This window comes from Chrysochloris asiatica, unplaced genomic scaffold (assembly GCF_000296735.1).
Source record: "Chrysochloris asiatica unplaced genomic scaffold, ChrAsi1.0 scaffold00001, whole genome shotgun sequence".
NCBI classification, from domain to species: Eukaryota; Metazoa; Chordata; class Mammalia; order Afrosoricida; family Chrysochloridae; genus Chrysochloris; species Chrysochloris asiatica.
Window position 1 is genome coordinate 9,269,011 of NW_006408519.1, and position 23,349 is coordinate 9,292,359.

General features: G+C 39.9%; 1 protein-coding gene across 2 annotated transcripts in view; it reads right to left on the minus strand.

Moving 5' to 3' along the window:
• Positions 1–6,461: 6,461 nt before the first annotated feature.
• The window catches only part of RSPO2 (R-spondin 2), a 248,466-nt gene continuing 231,578 nt past the window's right edge, over positions 6,462–23,349 (minus strand). The window contains exon 6 of one of the 2 annotated variants that reach the window (XM_006830639.1): positions 6,462–6,791. In XM_006830639.1, coding sequence (XP_006830702.1) covers positions 6,673–6,791 — 119 coding nt within the window. In that variant the 3' untranslated portion in view covers positions 6,462–6,672. The remainder of the gene's footprint in view (positions 6,792–23,349) is intronic. The other variant, XM_006830640.1, reaches the window with a different exon arrangement.

Below are 23,349 nucleotides of genomic sequence, written 5' to 3' on the forward strand. Positions count from 1 at the left end.
ATGGGGGCGGGTAGGCTACAAAGGCAAGAAGTGACTGGCTTACAAGCTTTCAAGAGAACCTAGATCCAGAGGGCCTGGAGGAAGGTAGAATCTCCAGTGAGTAGAATTCAATCTGTCTAGGCAGGGCTGATGCAATGAAATGCAGACGGGGCTCTTGTGATACAATAGTGAATAGTTATCAGGACTGATTGTGAGGGTTGGAAATGTAAAGGTAGACGTTTTATAGCAAGGAGGGGAGTGATTAACTTTTCAGTGTAGGAAATGAGGTCCCTAGGACCATCAAGGGAGAAGAGCAGAGAGCGGGACCCTACCCAGAGAAGCAATGATGCCAGAAATGGAGGCAGAGATGATGATGTGGAGCAATGGAGCAGCTGGAGACTTTAGATCCAGAGAGGGAGAGCAACTGTGTGCTGAAGACCTGGGGAAGTTGATGATGCATGGAGGGGATTGTAACCATGGCAATTAGATGATTTACGATAGAATGAATGTAAAATTAATGTTCTCCCATTTGTTCTCCCTTGCCCATTTATAAACTATAAGATGTAAATGGGGAGCCATAGGGAGGAAGTGGGATAAATGTTAGTACAATGAGGGGATTCTAATCATTGAGATAAAACAAGGTGTAGATTTGCTGAATGTAGAATTGATGATGTTGTCTGTAATCCTTCACCCAATTCACAATAAAAAGTTTAAAAAAAAAAAAAAAACTGGTGGCAAAAATGAAATTTAGGAATAATAATGGAATAACAGTTCAGTTAAATGACAAAGAGGGCCAAGTTTACAACAAAGAGAGCAAATAAAGAGGGCGATATTAAGGAGCTCTGGTAGCGTAGTGGTTATGAATCGGGCTGCGAACCTTAAGGTCAGCGGTTCGAAACTACCAGCCGCTCCGCGGGAGAAAGATGAGGCTTTCTACTCCCGTAAAGATTTACACCCTCGGAAACCCTGTACAGGGTTGCTATGGGTCGGACCCGACTCGATGGCACTTAACAACAAAACAACAACAAATTAAAGAGACATTTCTGTAGTATACTCAGAATTTTAAAACTGATTACAGGGAACAAGGGAAGCAAATAATATGAGGGCCTTAGCGTAACCTACTGGGTAAGTAAAGATATTCACTATGAATGAGGGATGTAGGAAGAGAATCTGGAAAGGTAAACGTTGATGATAAAGAAATTGCAAGTCTTTTGTGTTTGGCTCTGGGATCCATTCTCTACCTTCCCTTGTGTTACTCTGCATCACAGAGATCTGCTTTATCCAGGCCCTCTTGCTCAAGCCTTCTGTATAGATGTGACTGATGACAGACACTGGGAGAAAGCTAAAGCCTTTTGTCCTTGGTCACAGCTCCCTCTGTGGGTACAGTCTCAAGCCACAATTAAACTTAAGACTCTAGCTGGGTGATCTTAACTTCCGGGCTCTAGAAATACTTTGTTAGACCTCTTTCCCTAGGAGTGATGGTGAATTCCTTCTGTTGCTAATCTCTGGGTTGTCTAGTATTTCTCTTTAGACTTCTTGTTTCTTTCATCACTGAGAAAGAGTGGGAAGCAAAGGTTGTAACTCCCCTGCCAATACTAATATCTTCATTGTGTTTCCTTGGAACACCTTGTTGGGAAGGATATTGGTTCTACGTGCTTAGCTCTGCAGTCAAGGGTATGTGAGTGATTAACAATGTTGCCTAGTGCCCCATACTGAATTCACTGTTTGAGATACTTTGTTGTTCATAGGTGCCGTCTAGTTGGTACCAACTCATAACGACCTTATGCACAACAGATTGAAACACTGCCTGGTCCTGGGCCAACCTCACAATCATTGCTATGCTTGAGCCCATTGTAGCTGCTACTATGTCAATCTGTCTTGTTGGGGGTCTTCCTTTTCTTCACTGACCCTCCACTTTACTGATGTTGTTTTCCAGGGACTGGTCTCTCCTGATATGTCCAAAGTATGAGAGACAAAGTCTGGCCATCCTGGCTTCTAAGGAACATTCTGGCTGTACTTCTTCCAACACAGACTTATTTGTTGTTTTGACAGTCCATGATACTTTAGACCTATTAAGCTTGAGTTAAGTGTGGAACTTTCTGATCAGGATATTTAATACAGTCACAGATAGACAAGTGGGCTCCAAAAAGTTCACGGAAAACTTTCATTATCTTTGAATTCCATTTTTCCATGAATTTTATGAAGTCCCCTTGCACACACCAGAGACCTAGAGATAGATAATACAGACTTTAGTCAACAACATACAAGTGGTATCTGAAATCACAAGATTAGATTTTCTGAGGGAAGTGAGTCTAAACAAAAAATATCAAAACTTGGGCTAATTCCCTAAATGTCAATATTTTTTAATTAGGTAATGAGGGAACTTGAAAAGGAATACTTTAGAAGCAGAAAACCTGGGTTAGGATTATCACAGAAGCCAAACAAAAAAGAAAATTCCTAAAAGAAAGAGTGTTGCCCAGTGTGGTAGAGATGGCAGCAGGGAGAGAAGAGATGATCAAAGCAAGTAAGACGTGTTCCTGGTATACTCAGTAAGGAAATATCATTGCTTCCTATGTCAGAACAATTACACTATTACGGTGGAGCAGAAACAAGAGTACAGTGAATTAAGACACAAATAAGAACGTGAGGTCAAAGCTGTCAATAAATGTCAGCTACTTTTGCAAGATGTTGAACAGTGAGAACCTGAAAAGAAAGACCAACATAATAAAGGTAAAGAAAGGGGAGGTTAGAAAAATCAAAGGAGTGGACATTTGACCCCCAAAAGACTAAGTTAGTGACATAGTAATTGCTTTTAAAGAAGAAGAGAATAATGAAGTTGCTCAAGATAAGTGACATTTCCAGGGTTATGTTGCTACTGTCCTCATACTGTGTCGTACTGCGGTGGTTTGTGTGTTGTTATGGCACTGGAAGCGATGTTACTGATATTTCAAATACCAACATGACCCCCAGGGTGAACAGGTTTCAGTGGAGCTTCCAGAGTAAGACAGACTAGGAAGAAAAACCTGGCAATGAACTTCCAAATATTAGTCAATGAAAACCTCATGGATCGAAATAGAATATTGTCTGATATAGTGCTGGAAGATGAGCCCCCAGATTGGAAGACACTCAGATTCCACTGTGGCTACAAAAATGGGCTTAAGAATAGCAATGATAGTGAAGATGGCAGAGGACCAGAAAGAACCTCAAATCCTGTACCTGGGGACGCTGTGAGTGGAAACGGGCGCGATGCCAACTAATAACAACACGTTTATTCAGTCTATATTTTTTTAATGTGATACAATCAAGTATCCACAGCATACAAACTGCTCTAAAATAAAAAAAAGAAATATGATTCAGCTTTCTTTCATTTGCCTACCTGTAAGTTCTCTTAAGCACAGAAGAACGACAGTGGAGAAGACATACATCTTCTTTCACACAAGTCACACACCTGAGATCGAGCATAGCTTTTCTCCCGATGTCGGCACAAGACATAAAAGGTTCTTAATTACAATGATGGATATCAAGATCTTGAAAAACATGTATATTCATAAAACTGGTTTTCCAAAATGCCCATTTGTTACACTTTGGAACTGACAATGCAGTAGCCCCATCTTTTACTACTATGAAGGCTGAAGTACTTGAAAACATAGGGAAGAAAAGCAGTTAAATATACTACTTATATACTGTATGAAATACAAGAATGGTATGGTTGTTGAATGTTGAATGTTGAAAACCACCAGATTGTCCCCAAACTTTGGTACAGCTTTGTGGATTAATGTGCAGGACTGCAACGTTGGTTTGAATGGCAAGGTAGTTGGTTCAAGCTCACCAGCTGCTCCTTGCAAACTCTCCACAGGGTCACTATGGGTCGGAACTGACTCAACGACATTTAAAAACAATATAAAAATAATTATATATTCTGTTGTATGAGGGAGTTTTTAAAAGTTCATGAAAAAATGTAATTAAAAGAGAATGGACTTTTTCTACAACATTTTTTAAGCCCCTCGTGTGTGTGTGTGTGTGTGTGTGTGTGTGTGTGTGTGTGTGTGTGTAGCCTGTAACAAAGAAACTAAAAAAATGAAATAGATGTAAATCAATTCCCTTAAGAATAAAAACTTGAGCAAATATGTTTAGACATCAAGTCTTAAATATGTTCAGACATCAAGATTAAATGGAATGCATAGTTTCATAAATACAGACTATTTTGTTGATGAAGAGAAAAAAGTATTTTTGTAAGACTGTGACCACCAAAGGAAACAAGTAATTAACAATCGGGCTGCGAACTGCAAGGTCAGCAGTTTGAAACTACCAGCTGCTCCATGGGAGAAAGATGACTCTTTCTGCTCCCATAAAGATTGACAGCCATAGAAATCCTGTTTAGGGTTGCTATGGGTCGGAACCGACTCGACAGCACTTAGAAACAACAATGCATTAGAACGCACCATGCTTTGATAACTAGACTTAACACATTGCACATAATTTAATCCTTAAAACACAACCCTATGGTATAGATAATATTGCTATCCCCAGATCATAGAAGAGGTAACCGAAGTCTGAGATGATTTCATAATTTGTTGCAGTCCGCTCTCTGTTTGGATTTGACCAAGACAATCTGGTTCTAAAAATCTCAACTATTACTAATGTGTAACTTGTAGATAAAATAGGAAGTGTTGTAGATGTAGTTATCAACATAGATTTTTTTAAATGTGTCTAAAGAACCATTATTTGGAAGCAGAGTTGACAAAAATATTTTTATTAATGGAGTCCCAAAAGACATTCCACATCTACTTACCAACTCTCTACTGTTTCACTTTAAAATTTAAATCTAAGGCATTGCATTTTCTTTGAAATTTATCTCTAAATAAATGAACATTTCCACAAAAAATAATTTTGAAGTATTTTTAATGCACAAAAAGAACATCCCAGAAACAGAACAGGTATTGACTTATTAACGATGAAGCACTACATAAAAGAGAGCCCCCACTTAGTAACAGGACTATAGTGTAAACAAACATGAGAGGAGGTGAACACTTCAGGATTAAGCGCCAACCCTAAAGTTGTATACAACATTCATATATGGCTTGTTATCTCATAGCAATAATATTTTCATAATGAAGTAAGTATATGACAAGTATACTTATTGGTAAGATGCTTTTGACTCAAAAGTTAAACAGAAATGCTGAAGAGGTAGTTTTTTCCAATGCAAGGAAAGCAAAAGGCTGTACCTTGCTTTGCTTTGTTTTCCCTCAAAATCTGCAACCATTTCCTTTTCATTGTAATTTTCTCTGAATTCAGATAGGAAGGTAATGATTTTCTCCAACAGGGGAAGCCAATGTACAATCGTCTGAACAATTACTTCCCCAAGTGAACAGTTCTCCAAGTCTTCACACTGTCCTATCTAGCTCCATCTTGGACATGAAATTGACTCTGACTTAATAAAGACTTGTCCGGTTCTGACAAGCAATTGTGGGACTTCAACCTCTTTGCTCTTCAAATTTTATGCATGGTTTCATGACGGTAACTTCTACAAGCATACTGATAGGTGCCCTATCCTTGCAAGTCAGGAACTGGTTTAAATTAAAACAAGATAATAATAAAGTCAGGAATAAAAATTAAATTTTTTTTTAATTCTCCAGGGGACCAGTGGAGTTACATGATGAGTGCTGTAAATTACTGCATATAATCCCTCATCACATTTCAGTTGTATTTTATAAAGTCATGACATCTTAGATTCAAAGGGAGTTTTGGCATGTGATCGATAGATGCCACCTGGCTGCCTTATCTGAAAAAGGGGGCGGGGGGGTGGTAGGGAAGGGCGGAAGGTCTGCAGATATTCAAACTCTTTGACACTGGTCATTTGACTATATGTACAAACTAGCTTATCCTATCCTTACAATAAGAAATAAGCCCATCCCCACCTCCCCCCTCCCCCACAAAAAAAAAAAAGTTTCAAGGGGCAACAAAACATTTGTCAATGAACAAAACTAGAAGATTCATTTACTAGACATGGTTAGGCACCACTAGAAACAAAGGGATATAATATTAACCAGATATGACTTGTTATACATAAGAAAGCATAAATATACAGTGACTAAGAGGTTCCTATGTAGCCCCAGCAGAATATGTACATATGAGATTTGCTGTGAAACTGAGCAGGGATGGCTATAGTCTATCACCAGCTAAAGGCAGTTCCACCGCACAACAGTCTGAAGGTAACAGATGCCGGGCACAACATGTGGTAACACGAAGCAGAGATCCACATACATTTATCCTTGAAAATGCACAATGTGAGAAATAAAGGTCACAAGTGAAATCGCGCTCTGTCTGCTGAACATCTTTTCACATAAATATGGGCAAGTCCGTTCGCCAAGGGTGGTCGGCAGTCTCACATCTCTTGCCTCTCCTTGGGTTCCCTCAGCAGACATGGAACCAAGTCACCTAATGTACACCGATGCCTGATCCCAGTGACTCAGGTCAGCCAGCTCTTGCCTCCAGAGTCTCCAGATCCAAATCAATGCATAAATAACACAGAGACCACGCTAGCGGCGCTTCCTTTCACAATATTACTGTAGACTGGAAGAAGCAGCACAAATGCTGTACACACCGGTGTGCAGGAGTAGAAAGTAGCTTTGTGCACTTTTGCAAAAACAAACCCCACCTACCCACCCCAAATCTTCGCACGTGTCTCTTATTTTACTGGTTAGCTGCTCTGTCTGTCGCTAGGAACACACTGTGTTGTTCTTGGGCTCTTTCTATGAGCTTCCTCTTCTTCTTCTTGTTTCTCTTCTCCTTTGTTTTGGGTGTTCTCTTCCCTACAAGGAGAAGAAGAAAAGGAGAAGAAAAAAAAAAAAAGAAAAAAAATGAAGAGATGTCAGAACAGGCTCTTTTCTGTGAAAGAAAACACAAAACACGGAGAGTTTTTACACATACACCATCTGGAAAATATCACCTATGGAAAAAGCAACCTCAAAGAGAAAATTGTTCACATTAATTTTGAAGGAATAATAATAATTTACTAAATTGGATATGCTGTCTAAAACACAGACTGATCCTCCTGTTACATGGAACTGGCATATTTAAAACCCTCCCAGTGGCCCGATCAGTCTTGCAAATATCATCCTGCCACAAAAATTCCATTTATCCCCTCCTACTTTTAACAATGGTACCTTTTACTAGACATCTTTACATTTTTCTACCGCTGCACATGTCAGTGGGTCAAAAGAAAATAAGCGTCTATCTACAGTAAATATACCAGAAGTTTCAAACTCCCCTCTCCCTGCCTCATGAGAAGAAAAAGGGCCTTGCTTTTAATATTATTCCCTCTGTGGTCTCCAAAAGCCAATATACGTAATGACATATGTGGAATACTTCTTTATTTTCCATGAAAATTCAAGAGGACATCATTCACTATATGGCTTAAGGCTTCTTATACAAATCCCCTTCATAAATTGTTCCCATTAATTATGAGCAAATAAAATGCTTGCTTGCTTGCTTTACTGAACTGGTGGTATATACTCTGCTGAGCAATCATCTGTTCCTCCTCTTTGTTATAGCCACTTTTGTTTTTGTTTGTTAGGTGCCATCGAGTCGGTGCCGACACATAGTGACTTTATGCACAGCAGAACGAAACACTGCCTGATCCTGGGCCAACTACACTATTGTTGCCATGCTTGAGCCCATTGATGCTGCCACTCGGTCAATCCATCCCATTGGGGGTCTTCCTCTTTTTCTCTGACCCTCCACCTTACCAAACATGATATCCTTCTCCAGCCACGGGTCCCTCCTCACAATATGTCCAAAGTATGAGAGACAAAGTTTGGTCATCTTGGCCTCCAAGGAGCACTCTGGCTGCACTTCTTCCAACACAGATTTGTTGGTTCTATGGGCAGCCCATGGCACTTTCAATATTCTCCTCCAACACCATAACTCAAATGCATCAATTCTTCTATGGTCTTCCTTATTTACTGTCCAACTGTCACACGCATGTAAGGTTATTGAAAATACCATGGCTTGGGTCAGGCACACTTTAGTCCTCAAGCTGACATCTTTGCTTTTCAACACTTTAAAATGGTCTTGTGCAGCAGATTTGCATTATGCAATACGCCATTTGATTTCCTGACTGCTGCTTCCGTGAGTGTTGATAGTTGATCCAAGAAGAATGAAGTCCTTGACAACTTCAATCTTTTCTCCATTGATAAGAATGTTGTTTATTGGTCCATAGGTGAGAATTTTTGTTTTCTTTACGTTGAGATGTGATCCATACCGAAGGCTGTGCTCTTTGATCTTCATCAGTAAGTATTTTAAGTCTTCTTCACTTTCAGCAAGCAAGGTTGTATCATTTGCATATCGCAGGTTGTTAATGAGTCTTCCTCCGATCCTGATGCCACATTTTTCTTCACATAACCCAGCTCCTTGGATTATTTGCTCAGCATACAGGTTGAATAAGTATGGTGAAAGAATACAACCCTGTTGCACATCTTTCTTAATTTTAAACCATCCAGTGTTTCCATGTTCTGTTAGAACAACTGCCTTTTGGTCCAGGTACAGAGTCCTCATGAGCAGAATTAAGTGTTCCAGAATACTCATACTTCGCAATGTTGTCCATAGTTTTCATGATCCACAAAATCAAAAGCATATGCATAATCAATAAAGCACAGGTAAACATCTTTCTGATATTCTCTGCTTTCAGCCAAGATCCATCAGACATCAGCAATGATATCCCTTATTCCACGGCCTCCTCTGAATCCAACTTGAACCTCTGGAAGTTCTCGGAATCGACTCAACCTTCAATGTAACAGACTGGAAAGAAGCCTGCTGTCAGCTGTTCTTCCTTTCCTGCATGCATTACTTCCAACTTAGTCATGTGGTTCTTGGGAACACTGATGTTACCTCTGCCTGTGGCGTGAAACTACAGAACACTGCAGCAATCAGTACCACCAACAGAACACTAAATTCTAATCCATGTCCTGCAGGCTTCCCACATCTGTAAACTCAACATTCCAGACCCATTCATGATACGAGCATAGCTGACAAGCTTTTCAATTCCCACAATGGAGAAAGTGGTTGATAAAAGAAATAAAAAGTAGATGAAAGGTTAGTCAGAGTTAGATGCCTTCCTTAGTTAACTAGATTGAGGGTGGCCATAAGATTTCTACATAAGAGAGGCACTTCTCATGTCTAATGAGCCATGGTGGTGCAGTGGTTAAAGCTCTCAGCTGCTAACTGCAAGGTCAGTGGTTTGCACCCACCAAAAGGAGAAAGACATGGTAGTCTTTCTGTAAATTTACAGAAGTAGCTTTAAATTTACAGCCTTGGAAACGCTACAAAACAGTTCAACTCTGTCCGAGAGGGTCGCTCCCAGTGGGAACAGGCTCAGCACCGGAGTCTCATTTTTGCTCTTACGGATCCCAAAAGTTCTGATGGGTTTCATCTGAGGGCAGAAAACTGTCCCGTTCCTCATGTCCTTAGCATAGTGGTTGGCACATAGTTGATATTAAATAACTGTGTGCTGAGTAAAAACTCTTTATCACAAGAAAAAAGACAAAAAAGAGTAACTTATTTTTAATAGAACATGACATTAAAATAATGAGAACATGATCATGCCCTCCTATTAAGTTATAAAGGTCCTTGAAGTTAAGTTCTGGTTCTCATTAAATTCTGGCATTAACATTATAATGGCATTTTGCCATCTTTAAACCTAGTTAATCCTACCCAATGAAATCTTACTCTAAGCCATCATTAATCAAAGTAGCTGTAAAGTAACAACTCTTTAGAAACATAATATCTAGTGAGGCGATACCACCTAATACGGGTAGAAAGATGAAATATTTAACAAAATAGCACATTCTAAAAAATTTCAATTATAAAGTTTTATGAACAGGTTTTTCTTAGTTTTAAAGTAGTTTTAAAAATCAATTCTGACTATACTTTAAAAATACATTAGGTTTATATTCAATTTATTTAAAGCCTAGACTTTAAAGGAGTCCTAGTGTGGTGCAACAAGGTAAGAACTTGACTGCTAAAAGCTAGGTCAGAGGTCCAAACCCAGAAGCTGCTATTCGGAAATCCTATACAGGGTCACAATGGGTCAGAATCAACTCCACAGTACTGAACAGCAATGACAGAGGTTAAGAGCTATTTAAAATGAGGTGAATGGAAAAGAATAATGCTCACATTACTAAAAGTTAAAGTGTGTTCTAATAAAAGAAAAAATATGCCCTGTATACTGTTATTTAAAGAAAGGTTTTTACATGCACAATTGAAATATTTCATGTAAACCATGCAATGGAAAGTTAAATGTATAATACTTTTTACTCACAACAAAATCTATACTAAGTGGCTGGAAACTCTCATTTTAAGACATCAATTTGGTGTTATTTACCTAACATGTGACCCTAATATAATTGTCAATATTAAACGGTCTTCAGCTGTGCTGGTTGATCTAATAGTGTGTAATAGGCAAGTCACTCACTATTCTCATAGAAAATTTTGTTTCATGGCCAAAAATGTAGCAGTGCTCCTGAAAATCTATTTATATAAAATAATTTTTCAAATTGAAGATTTATTTATTTGGCAGCAAGTTATGTGGCATCAGTTCCAACTAGAGATATTTGGGAACCCTAATTACTATTTGTTGGAGTCTTAGTGTGGTTGCTATAGGATAAGGACTGAACCGCAAAGTGGGTTTGAACCACAAGGTTAGTAGTTCAAACTCAATAGCTGCTCCTCAGAAACCCTATACAGGGCTGCAATGAGTCAGAATTGACTCAAGGACATTTAACAAACATATATATAAATATATGTGTGTGTGTGTGTATATATATATATATATAATGTATGTTTGTATGGAGTCCTGGTATGGCACAGTAGGCTAATGTGTCAGACTGCAAAGTCATTTGAACTGCATGGTCAGTGGTTCAAGCTCACCAGCTGCTCCTTGGAAACCTATACAGGTTGCTATAGGTCGGAATCAACTCAACGGCACTTAATAACAACATATATATATTCCTGTTCTAACCTATGTATTTGAAAAATTAGTTATATTGGTCATTTGTTGTTGTTACGTGCTGTGGAGTCAGTTCCAACTCATAGCTACCCTGTGCAGGGTCTCCGAGGATTTAAAATCTTTACAGGAGCAGAAAGCCTCATCTTTCTCCTGCAGAGCATCTGATGGGCTCGAACGTCTGACACTGCGGTTACAGTCCAGTATTTATCATACAAAGCCATTGCATATTGTTGTTGTTGTAATGATGACTGTTGTTAAGTCAATTCTGACCCATGTACAGGGTTTCTAAAGAACAGCTGGAAGGTTTGTAGTTTGCAGTCCAGTGCTGACCCTACAGCGCCACACAAGGAGCACATATACATGTAAATTTCCGTTTACACTTAACTTCCTTACATCTGTGGATAAAATGTTGTTGCTGTTTTTGTCACTATGTGGATTGCTCCTGATGTGATCTATGAGTGCATAGCAGAGGTGCTCCACAGGAAGCAGACTGCTAGGCCTATTCCTGGGGTCCTCTGGGGGGGATTCAAGCTGCCAATCTTCCAGCTAGAAGTAGAACATTTAACCCCTGTGCCACTCATGGTTCCTGAGTATAAGATTTTGTTGTTGTTAAGCCATTGAGTCACTTCCGACTCATAGTGACCCTGTATAGCGTTTCCAAGGAGCTGCTGGTGGGTTTGAACCGCTGAAGTTCTTGACTTTGAACCACAAGGTGAGCAGTTCAAACCCACCAGCAGCTCCTTGAAAACGTTATAAACGGTTTCTATGAATCAGAAATGATTCGATGTCTTAACAGCAACAAAGTCTTATAATCAGCACTGGACTTGGAACCACAAGGTTGGCTGATCAAACTCACCAGCAGCTCGTTGGAAACCCTATACAGGGTACCTATGAGTCAGAAGTGACTTGAGGGCTTAAAAACAATACACATTTATGCTCAGAAGCCATGGATGGCACACATGGTTAAGTGTTCTACTGTACACATGGGCCTCACCATGAAATACACACAAACGGAACTGACTACATCTGATGAAAGAGGCGGTGGAAAGGCTCTTCAACTGCTCAGGTGCAAATTCAGGCTGAAACTGAAGAAAATGAAAACAACTTCATGAGAGCCAAAATATGACCTTGAACATGTCCCTCCTGAATATAGAAATTTCAAGAACAGACTTGACGCTTTAGACATTAATAACTGAAGATCAGAATTGTGGGATGACATCAAGAACATCATACAGGAAAAGTAAAAAGTCATTAGAAGACAAAAAAGAAAGAAAAGGCCAAAATGGATGTCAATGAAGATGGAAACTTGCTCTCCACATGATGGTCATGTGCTATGGAGTCTGTTCCAACTCACAGCGACCCAATATAGAGTTTCCAAGGCTGTAACTCTTTATGGGAGCAGAATAACCTCATCTTTCTCTCATGGAATGGCTGGTAGTTTCGAACTGCTGACTGTGAGATTAGTAGCCTGACTAATCTACCCCACTAATACTACCAGAGCTCCTTCTCCAGCTTAGAGATGCTAAAGCAAATGGAAGACATGAGGAAGTAAAACACCCGAACAGAAAATTTCAAAAGGCAACTAGAGAAGACAAGGTCAAGTATTATAATGAAATGTGCAAAGACCTGGAGTTAGAAAACCAAAAGGTAGCATACATTCTCAGCATTCAAAAATTCAAGACTTGATATGAAATACTAAAGGATTCTATGGTCAAAATACTGAACGATGCAGATAGCAAAAAGTTGGAAGGAATACACAGAGTCACTGTAGCAAAAAGACATGGTCGTTTTCAGCCATTTCAAGATGTAGCATATGATCAAGAGACAACAGTGCTGAAAGAAGAAGTCCAAGGTGCATTGAAAGTATTTGCAAAAGAACAAGGTGCCAGGAATTGATGGGATATAAACTGAAATCTTTTACTTCCTCATTTCTCCCATTTACTTTAGCATCTCTAATCTGGAGAAAGAGTTTTGTGATTATTTAAAAAAACAGAGGGTATGCAAGGGTAAGGGAGGTCCTCAGTGAGATGGTTTGGCTCAGCAGTTGCAACAGTGCACTCCAATGTGCTGGTAATTGTACGGATGATACAGGATTGGGTAACCTTTCATCCTGTTGTCCACAAGACTTCTACGAGTTGGAGTCAACTTGATTGGTAGCAGCTGACAAAGCATGGAAAATAACTGGGGAGACAGACTTATGCCTATGACAGATGCAACTGGCTGTAATGACCTTTGTCAGGGTTGCATTATGACAAGACGTTGTTGTTGTTAAGTGTCATCGAGTCAATTACAACTCACAGTAACCCTGTAAAGAGTTTCCAAGGAGCAGTTGGTAGGTTTGAATTGCCGACCTTGTGGTTTAAAGTCCACTGCTGATCCTACAGTGCCACACCAGGAATCCATGACAAGAGTAATCACCTGAAACCAAGACTAATGTTGACCACATTTTGAGGATATGTTTATGATGCTGTGACACGAAACCCAGACCTCATCATGGAGAACTTCAGACATCATCCAAACGCAAAGACAAAAACCTGTGTAATCATCACCTCAGCAAATCTTATCATACATCTTGAGGTCACTTTGGAGGCAAAACTAAAAGGTAGCTTCCCCTCTCTGATGCCACAAGGAATTAGATGTAGACAATGCATTAGCAATTGAGCTGTTTCTTATTCTCATATGGGCAACTTGACTTTGCCCAAGAATAAGTAGCAACAGAGATTTCTTTATTTAACAGTGATTAATGAGCCTCTGAAGAAAGGCTAGCCAATCCCTAAAATATTTTAAAAGCTCATATAAAAATAGACAGAAGACCCAAATGCAATCATGAAGGAAGTAGAAAACTAATAAACACATTTAAACAAGTACATTTCAGTTACTCTTAAGATTCCAAAATAAAATGAGATGCCACTGCAAAGATTCCTAAATGTGAAAAGACTCAGAAGCTGGTGAGAAAGTGGCGAGACAGGTCTCAGGCTGAGTTATGAAAATATGAAATTGGTGCTGCCTTTCTGAAAAGCCTTCTGGCACTTTGTACAAGACATTTTAAAACATTCATAGATTTGACTCAGATCTAGGAATCTACCCTAGGAAAATAATCTACACATGGACAAAGATTCCGGGCACAGATGTTTACTGTACTACTGAAAAAAGAAAGTTGTAACTTACACCATGGCACTATAGAATAAGCACTGAACCGCTAACCACAAGATTGGCAGTCCAAACCAACCTGCCGTTCCTCAGAAACACTATACAAAGGATGCTATGAGTGGGAACCAACTCGATGACACAAACAACAGCAATTTTTCATAACCTCTTTATGATTACTGATGCAGTATAGTGTGTTTTCAACTGTAAATTCAAGACTTAAAAAAAGATATTTTTAATTTTAAGGCCATGGCAATTAATTTTACTCCCGAGTACCACTACTGTATGTCCCTACAACCTATCATATATGGATAGAATAAAGCCTGCAAGCACTGGACTGTTAACCTCAAGGTTGGTGGTTCAAACCCATCAGTCACTCCTTAGAAACTCTATACAGGGTTGCTAGGAGTTGGAATCTACTCAATGGCACTGGATAATAACAATACAAAAGTATTCTTATGGCGGTAAGCCAATTTCTTAGTAAAATGATCAATAGTTATTGGATCTATGATATAAAAGTTTAAGAACTACTGACTTAAATACACTCTTCAGACATTTAGGACGGTTGTTAGTCCATTTACCTAGAAATGAATCCTAGAAGGCATATTTTGATGAACACAATGAATATTATGAACCTGACTGGAATCTACTTACAATATGCTCTGCATAGCTGAAGATAAAAACCTATACACAATAGTTCCAAATAATACATATGGATGGTTATTTATTTACATCAGTAGCATTTTTACTAGTGCCCACCTAACTTTATAGAAATACACCCTTGCTTCTCATTAAAATTATTTCACAAATGGATAGCTTCGGGGAGTGGGAGTACCAGCAACATCTACTCCTTCACTGCACTGACTATTTGATGGCTATTATAAGATTTCCTTTGAGAAAAAGCATAATACAGAGTCAAGTTAATATATGATTAAAGTGATGAAAGGTAACAAGAAGCCACTTACTAAGGGCAGCTTACTTGGCACCTTGAATTCTGAATAATCACATCTGAACAATCCAAGCAGTTCCTTATTTGGTTTGTGTTTATAAATGAGCATGCTTTGCTTGATAAACCTACACAATCTGGAGAGAACTGTCAAGACCATTGGCAGAGTGACAACAGTCCAAAATAAAGAAATAAGTAGATGAAATGGATGTCTTTGAGCATCTAAATATAAAATCATTCTGGATATCATAAACACAGAATATTTAGTACCTGTACAGATTGATGTGAATTTGTAAAAAAAACAATCTAGTAAGTCAGTCTGACTGCATAGAAGCCACTGGCCGTGGGCCGTTCTTATATCTTGTCAGATTCTTAGTGTTCAAAGAGTGGCTTGTATCGACATTCTTTCTTTAAGACTTCTCAATTCTTCCTACATAAAACATCCTAAAACAGTGTGGTCTATTCCCTATTTTGATGACAGGAAGTCTACTTCAGTTTTTAAACCTTACTTCATAAAAATTGAAGAAAAGTTAATCCTGCTGACCTAAACCTTTATGTATGAAATAGCCACTAAGATTTCAATCACATGGTATTTCAAAATTTCTTCATTTTACAGTTTTGAAGAAAATCAATCTTTTTAGTATGTATAAAATGATTTTTAAAGATGGCATAACCATCCCCTGCCAACTCACTTGAAGCAATACAAACTAGAGAAAAATCATTTGAATGGGATTTAGGTTTGTTTCATATAATGTTGGACATTCCAGTAGATTTGCTTAAGTGTCTGGTTCCTCAAACAAGAGAGAGAAAAAAGAGTCAGTTCAATACCAGGATTCTAAGGAGTTTAAGATAGGTATGGACAAACAAGGAGAAGTCAGTTCACAAATACAGGAAGTTTCAGTCACGTACGAGAATCTTGAGAATGCTGTTGGTGGCCGTGGTAGTCGGGGTTGTGGAGTCAAGCCTCAATTATACTTAAGACTGTGACCCAATAGGATAGAGCAGTGACTCGTGGTGACCGAGCAGAACTGAGCCGAACCACTCCATGCTATTGTTGTTAAAGTGCCCTCAAGTTAGTTCCAACTCATAGCCACTCCGTGTAGGGTTTCTGAGGTGCAGCTGGTGGGTTTGAAGCGTGAACCTTGTGGTTCAAAATGATCTTGCAGTCGAGTGCTTTATCCTACAGCTCCACACCAGACCCCCATAATGCTTTCCTATTGTCTTTACAGGAGCAGATACCCAGATATTTTCTTCCACAGAGCTGCAGGTGGATTTAAACTGCTGATCTTCAGCTAGCAGTCAAGTGTTTTTGCCATCGCACTACTGGAACCCCATTATAAATGTATATACTGTAAACACTGGCCACAACTCATTTGTATGAGAAAAAGAAATATATAATTGCTTTATAAACCTACACAATCTGGAGAGAATTGTCAAGACTATTGGTAAAATGACAATAGAAAAAGAAATACATAATTCTACCACAAGGGGGCAATAACTCACTTTCAATGTTAAGAGTTTAACCCACTGCCAGAGAGGGGATTCCAACTCACAAAGAACCTATACCAGGGGTTCTGAGACTAAAATCTTTACCGGAGGACCAAAAAACCCATCTTTGTCCTGCAGAACAGCTGGTGGGGTTGAACGGCTGACCTTGAGGTTATTGCCATAGCTAAATGCCACTGACTCCAACTCATGCTACCCTCCATACAGTGACTCTGAATGGCTGGTGGGTTTGAACAACCAATCTTGTAGTCAGCAGTCCAGTGCTTACCCTGAGCACCACACCACGACCTTGAGAGGTGGTTGTTGTTAAGTGTCATGGAGTCAGTTTCAATTCAAGAAGTACAAAAAACACTACATGGGAGAGCTTTGGGGCTTTAACTTTAAAAATACTTCTTTTTAGCAATACTGTTGTTGTTAACTGCCTCCATGCCACACAACTGCCACCACCAACCACCACAGTAGATTCTGAGGAGTCCTGGTGTAGCACTGTAGGATAAGCACTGGACCTCAAGTTTGGTTTGAACCACAAGGTCGGCAGTTCAAATTCACCAGAAACCCTAAACAGGGTCACTATGAGTTAGAACCAACTCAATGGCACTTAACAACAACTGTAAGTTCCGACTCATAGAAATATATATAAGGTTTCCAAGGCTGTAAATCTTTGTGGAAGCAGAAACCCTCATTTGTCTCCCATGGCTGGTAGGCTTGAACCACCAATCTTGTAACTTGCAGTCCAGTGTGAACTACATAATCATCATGCTCCCTTTGAACTCTATTGAGAGGCGTATTTGTTTCTTTCTAAACACAGTAAGCTTGCAGTGGATCAAAGGGTAACAAGAAGTGCAGCACAAAGAAAACCAAACCTTTAAATAAAAAAGAGATATTTGAAGGGGATGCAAAAAGGAAAGAAAATTCATCTGAATTTACCATTTAAATAGTGATTTTGGGTGTGGGGGACATGGCTTACAACCCCGACTGCTTGTTTTTTTAAATAGGGAAAGGAATATAAACTACTTGCAAATAATTTTCTTGGGACTCTTATTTGGAAGGGTAAAGTTGTGAAACAAAACAAAAATAACTTTTACTATGTTGTTGTTAAGTGCTGTCGAGTCGATTCTGATCCATAGCGATCCTGTACAGGGTTTCCGAGACTGTATATCTTTACGGGAGCAGAAAGCCTCATCTTTCTGCTGCAGAACAGCAGGTAGTTTTGAACTGCTGACCTTGAGGTTTGCAGCCTGATTCATAACCACTATGCTACCAGAGCTCCTTAACCTGCACTTTACTATGGTCCAATGACTTCCACATGTCCATTGTGAAAGCAGAGCGTTCAGTGCTGGCTCCTGACACGACTGATGGACTCTCTCTCCCAGTGCCATGCTGGGGTGGCTGAGAAAGTATACCAGACATTTACTATCCTTCACTCTGGTTCAGGAAGGCACAAACAGTGCACTTGACTGCTAACCAAAAGGTTGGTAGTTAAGAGTCTATCCAGACATACCTCAGAAGAAAGGGATGGCTATCTTCTTTCTAAAACACAGCCTCTGAAAACCCTATGGGGTGCAACGGAAGTCTGACAAATCTGGGGCCATGAGGTGGCACTCACTTCATGGAGGCTAGTTTTCAGGGTTGTTGTTAGTGTCATTTTTTGTTGTTTTGTTGTGTTGTGATTTAACTTTGCAAAATGGTTTCTATATGAAACAACTAATGCAGAGTAAAACTAGAACCACAGCCTAAGTTCCTACTGCTAATGAGTAGCAGCAGTGAACGTGGACGCAGGTTTTAATTTCTTTCATTCCTATATAACTTTCACTGCTTGAAGTTTTTTTGGATAAGGACATAGCTTCAGAGCTATTTTTTAACAAAGGCAATGAAGTATGCGAAGACCACTAACACTACTCTAACTAAACCCTATGAGAGAAGTCAGTGGCTTCATGTAACGGTGAAAATCCTTTATGAACTCTTATAGCTTGCCTAAATACATTCTCTGTAACTTCGACTTTCTATAAATTTATAGTGCATTGATTCATTGCTTTTTTTTTTTTTCTTACTTTGTAGCAAGATGCAATTTAAAAGTTTCCTAGGTAGCATGAGATGCCAAATTTTCCTATTAGGTCCTGTGTATTCTAAGTGCTTTATATACATTCTTAATTGAATATGGTAGAAAAAAATTGAAGTACTCAAACTACGCTGCCAGAACACTGTGCAGATACCCTCTCGAAATTTCTCAAAATAAATAAAATTCACAGAAAATGATCAGGCTCATTTGGCATTCCTAAATTAAGTCAGAAAAACATCAGGTCTGACAAAGAAAACGATAAAACTGTTTTCATTTGACTGGGAGACACAGGATAACCAGAAATGAATTTCAAGTTCCTCCAGAGCTAACTTCACAATGTAAGGTACCTTTTAGGATAATTTCATTAGGACAAGAGGCTTTGATACCTTCTTCTTAGTCTTAAATCAATAACCATTAACTAAATGAAAAAAACATATATCCAAGAAATGACACTTAGAACTATCATAATCTGGCAAGCAGTTCTTTAATTTGGACTCAACACAATTTCCCTGCAACTTACAGACACACTTGCAAGTGAGACGGAAGTTCCTAATGGTTCCTGCGTGGTAACTATGTTATCAGTTCAGGCTTATAGCAACTCACTCACCTATAAGGCAGGCTTTATATGAAGACAGTCCAACACAGAGCAGTCCTGGCGAGGATATGTATGCCACAAAGGATTATAAATGCATTCATTACTCTGAGTTCAATGTAACACTTTGGAAAATAGACCACTTTTGTGTTTCCATGGCATATTTTACAGTGACGTAGGTTCAAACACCCTCTGTTTGCAATTTTTATAGCATGCCTACTAGTTTGTGAATTGATTCAAATGCCATCAGTTCTTCTGTCTTCCTTTTCGTTATTCAACTTTTCACTTTTTCATATGAGTAACTGAAAAAAACACCATGGTTTGGGTCAGATATACCTTAGTCATCAAAATGACACCTTTGCTTTTGAAAACTTTTTGTCATTGTTGTTGTTGTTAAGTGCCATTGAGTAACTTCTGATTCATAGCCACCCTGTATAGGGTTTCCAAGGAGCTGCTTATGGGTTTGAACCACCGACCTGTGGTTAGCAGTCCAGTGAATATCCTACAGCACAAAAAGGTCTATTTTTTAACAAATTTAGTCCAATACCATGCAATGCCAAAAGAATGAATAATGAATTGTAGAAGAAACACAACCAGAATCTTCCTTAGAAAGAAAGACAAGATTTCGACCTGCTTTCTTTGGACATACCATTAGGAAAGGCCGACCAGCTGCTCAGAAGGGATATCGTGTTTGGCAAAGTATAGAGAAGGCTGCTGAAAACAAGGCAGACCATCAATGGCCAATGAGGTACAGACACCATAGTCACAGTGGACTCAAACAAACCACAGATCATGAAGATGGCCCATAGCTGGGTCACACAATGTCCTGTTATATATGTTGCCATAAATCAGGGCCAACTGGATGGCAACTCATGACAACAGTTTGTGAATAATTAAATATAGCTAAAAATATTGTGGTAAGTGCCAGAGTCCTAGTTAGAATCCTTCTGAAAGCAAGTTACAGATAATCACTCGAATTTGCCTGAGTTCATAAGGGAGTCGTGGTGTGACATTTTAGGAGACATACTGGACTGCTACCCACACAGTCAGCAGTTCTTACCCACTAGTAGCCCCTCAGAAATGCTATACGGGGTTGCTATGAGTCGGAACTGAATTAACAGCACTTAACAACAACAAATAAAGGAGTCTGATAAGCAACTTTAAATTTCGATATCAATCCTGATACAATCAAGATGTTCTCTCCCAAGATGGCGGCTCCGGGAATAGCTGAGCTATTGAGTTGTGGTGTTGGAGGAGAATACTAAAAGTGCCATAGGCTGCCAAAAGAACCAATAGATCTGTTTTGGAAGAAGTGCAGCAAGAGTGCTCCTTAGAGGCCAAAATGGCCAAACTTCGTCTCTTATACTTTGGACATATTGTCAGGAGGGATCAGTCGCTGGAGAAGGATATCATGCTTGGTAAGACGGAGGGTCAGAGAAAAAGAGGAAGACCCCCAACAAGATGGACTGGCCAGGTGGCAGCATTGATTAACTCAAGTGTGGCAACAGTAGTGAGGTTGGCCCAGGATCAGATATTGTTTTGTTCTGCTGTGCATAGGGTCCCTATGAGTCAGTTCCGACTCGATGGCACCTAACAACAACAACAACAACAAGCAACTGGGAGTCCTAGTGTGGTGCTGTGGGTTAATGTGCTAGACTGCAAGGTTGGTTTGAACCACAAAAGTTAGTGGTTCAAGCTCACCAGCTGCTCCTTGGAAACCCTATGCAGGGTCTCTATGAGTTGGAACCAACTCAACAGCACTTAACAGCAACAATGAACTGCCAGAAGAATACACAAATCTGTGTTGGAAGAAGTACAGCCAAAATGCTGCTTAGAAGGGAAGATGGAGAAACTTCATCTCTTGTACTTCAGACATGTTATCAGGAGTGACCAGTCCCTGGTGAAAGGCATCATGCTTAGTAAAATGGGGGTAAGTGAAAAAGGACACTCCAACAAAATGGACTGATCCAGCGACAGCAGCAATGGGCTGAGGCCTAACAATAGTGAGGAAGGTACAGGATCAGTCCGTGTTTTGTTTTGTTGTATAGAGGGTTGCTATGTGTTGGAATGGAGTCGACAGCACTTAGTAACAATAAAGGAGTCCTGATGTGGCACTGTAGGGTAAGCATTGCACTGCTAACCACAAGGTCAGAGGGTCAAATCCACCAATTGCTCTTCATAACCCTTTACAGAGCTGCTATGAATCAGAACCCACTCTATGGCACTTAACTACAACAAACAGCAATTAGAGAGTTAGAATCAAATATATGTACTACATATAAATAACTTAGAAAGCACAGCTATTTGGTCTTCGCCATCTACCACAAAATGAACCCTCTTGTTCTTCCTGGGCTTCTACCTGGCTTCTGCCCTCAACCTTACCCTTCACATTGTGTAACCTGGAATAAACTTCATGATCTTTCAGGTAACTCCTTCACAAAACAGCCTCACTCTTTTTGGCACAGTCCCCAAAGAGGAATTCAATATGCCTTGCCCACCTTTTAAAATTCCATCCAAGTCATGGGTGCCTGGCCATACTCCAATAGGTCAGTCCCAGGTCTAGCCTGGAAGGGTGGGAAGAGTCACATGACACTAACCAGGTGGTTGTCTAGGATGCATGGATAATAGCGTGGCCCATGATTCAAAGCAGAACACTGCCATTTAGAAGTTAGTGATCTTGCACACGTGACTTACTTTTTTCAAGCCTTGTCTTTCTTATTTGGAAAATGACAACAGCAATGGGATTCACCTCAGGCTTTCTGTGCAGGGTAATAAAAAATACAGGTAATGCTCCAAACACTATACATGGCACATAAATGCGAAGTAAGTTATAGCTCTAGCTGAGGTGCCTCCTGTGTATTATTTCTTAATTCTGACATGAACCCTCAAGGTAAGCATTATTTCCATCTTGCTGATGAGGAAATAGGTTTAGAGAAGTTAAGTAAATAGCTCAAAATCACAAGGCTCGGCAGTGATTCAAGCCAACATCTGGCAGATTCTAAAACCTGTACTCTTTCCACTGTACTCTTGGATCCCTCGTGCCCAGCAAAAGGCCTTTGATCTCATAATCATTTAAATGGCTGCTGTACAAACAAATTAATAAGTAAACTCTAGACTGAAGAAACATATCAGAGCCCCCTGCCCATCCCACACAATGTCAGCGCTCCCTCGGGTCACATTAGCGCCCCAGTGAGTCTGGCCTACAACCCATACTTCTCATTTTAATTACTCCTTGGGGGTAAAGCATTGAAAGCCTCAGTTTCCTGGGGTCAAGCAACACATTTATGAGTTCCAACACAGCATCAACAGTGTGGCCGTGACAACACCCAAGAGAAGAAAACACAGGGCGCTTATTTTTCAGCTGGGAATCCAAAGAGGTTCCAAGTCATCTATGGTTCCCCAAAGCCAGTTCACAGACAAGAAGTAGAATTCTCCAGGGAACTTTATAAACTACAGGCCTCCTATCCACACACAGATTCTTGAATGAGATTGGGGGCGGGGGGGGGGGGGGGGGGGGGGGGGGGGGGGGGGTTGGCATGGCAGGGTGAGTGCAGAATTATTTTTAAGCTTTGGGCAGTTGTGTGCAAAATTAAACCTGTAAGTGGGCAGTATGAAGCTCTGCTGAGAAGGGAGGTTGAACAGAATGAAAAAGGTACTATTAGGAATGAGGGCCGAACAGGCAATTGCAACTTCCTTCTCCAGTTTACTGAGCATTCACCTCAAATTATGAAAAGAAGCAAACTAACCAGAAGGCTGGCTAAGGGCTCAGCAGCTAGTCTGAAACGGCAGCAGTTTGAACCCACCAGCCGCTCCTGGGGAGAAAAGACCTGCAGATCTGCTTCTGCAAAGACTACAATTTAGGAAAGCCTAGAGAACAGTTCTCTGGAGTCCTGGTAGGGCGCTGTAGGCTAACGCACTGGACTGCAAGGTCAATTTGAACCACAAGGTCAGAAGTTCAAGTTCACCATCCACTTCTTGGAAATCCTATACTGGGTCACTATGAGTCAGAACTGACTCGAAGGCACTTAGCAACAACAACAACAACAACAACAAGGGAGCAGTTCTACTCTGTTTTAGAGGGTCACTACGAGTCAGAATTGAGTTGAATGCACACA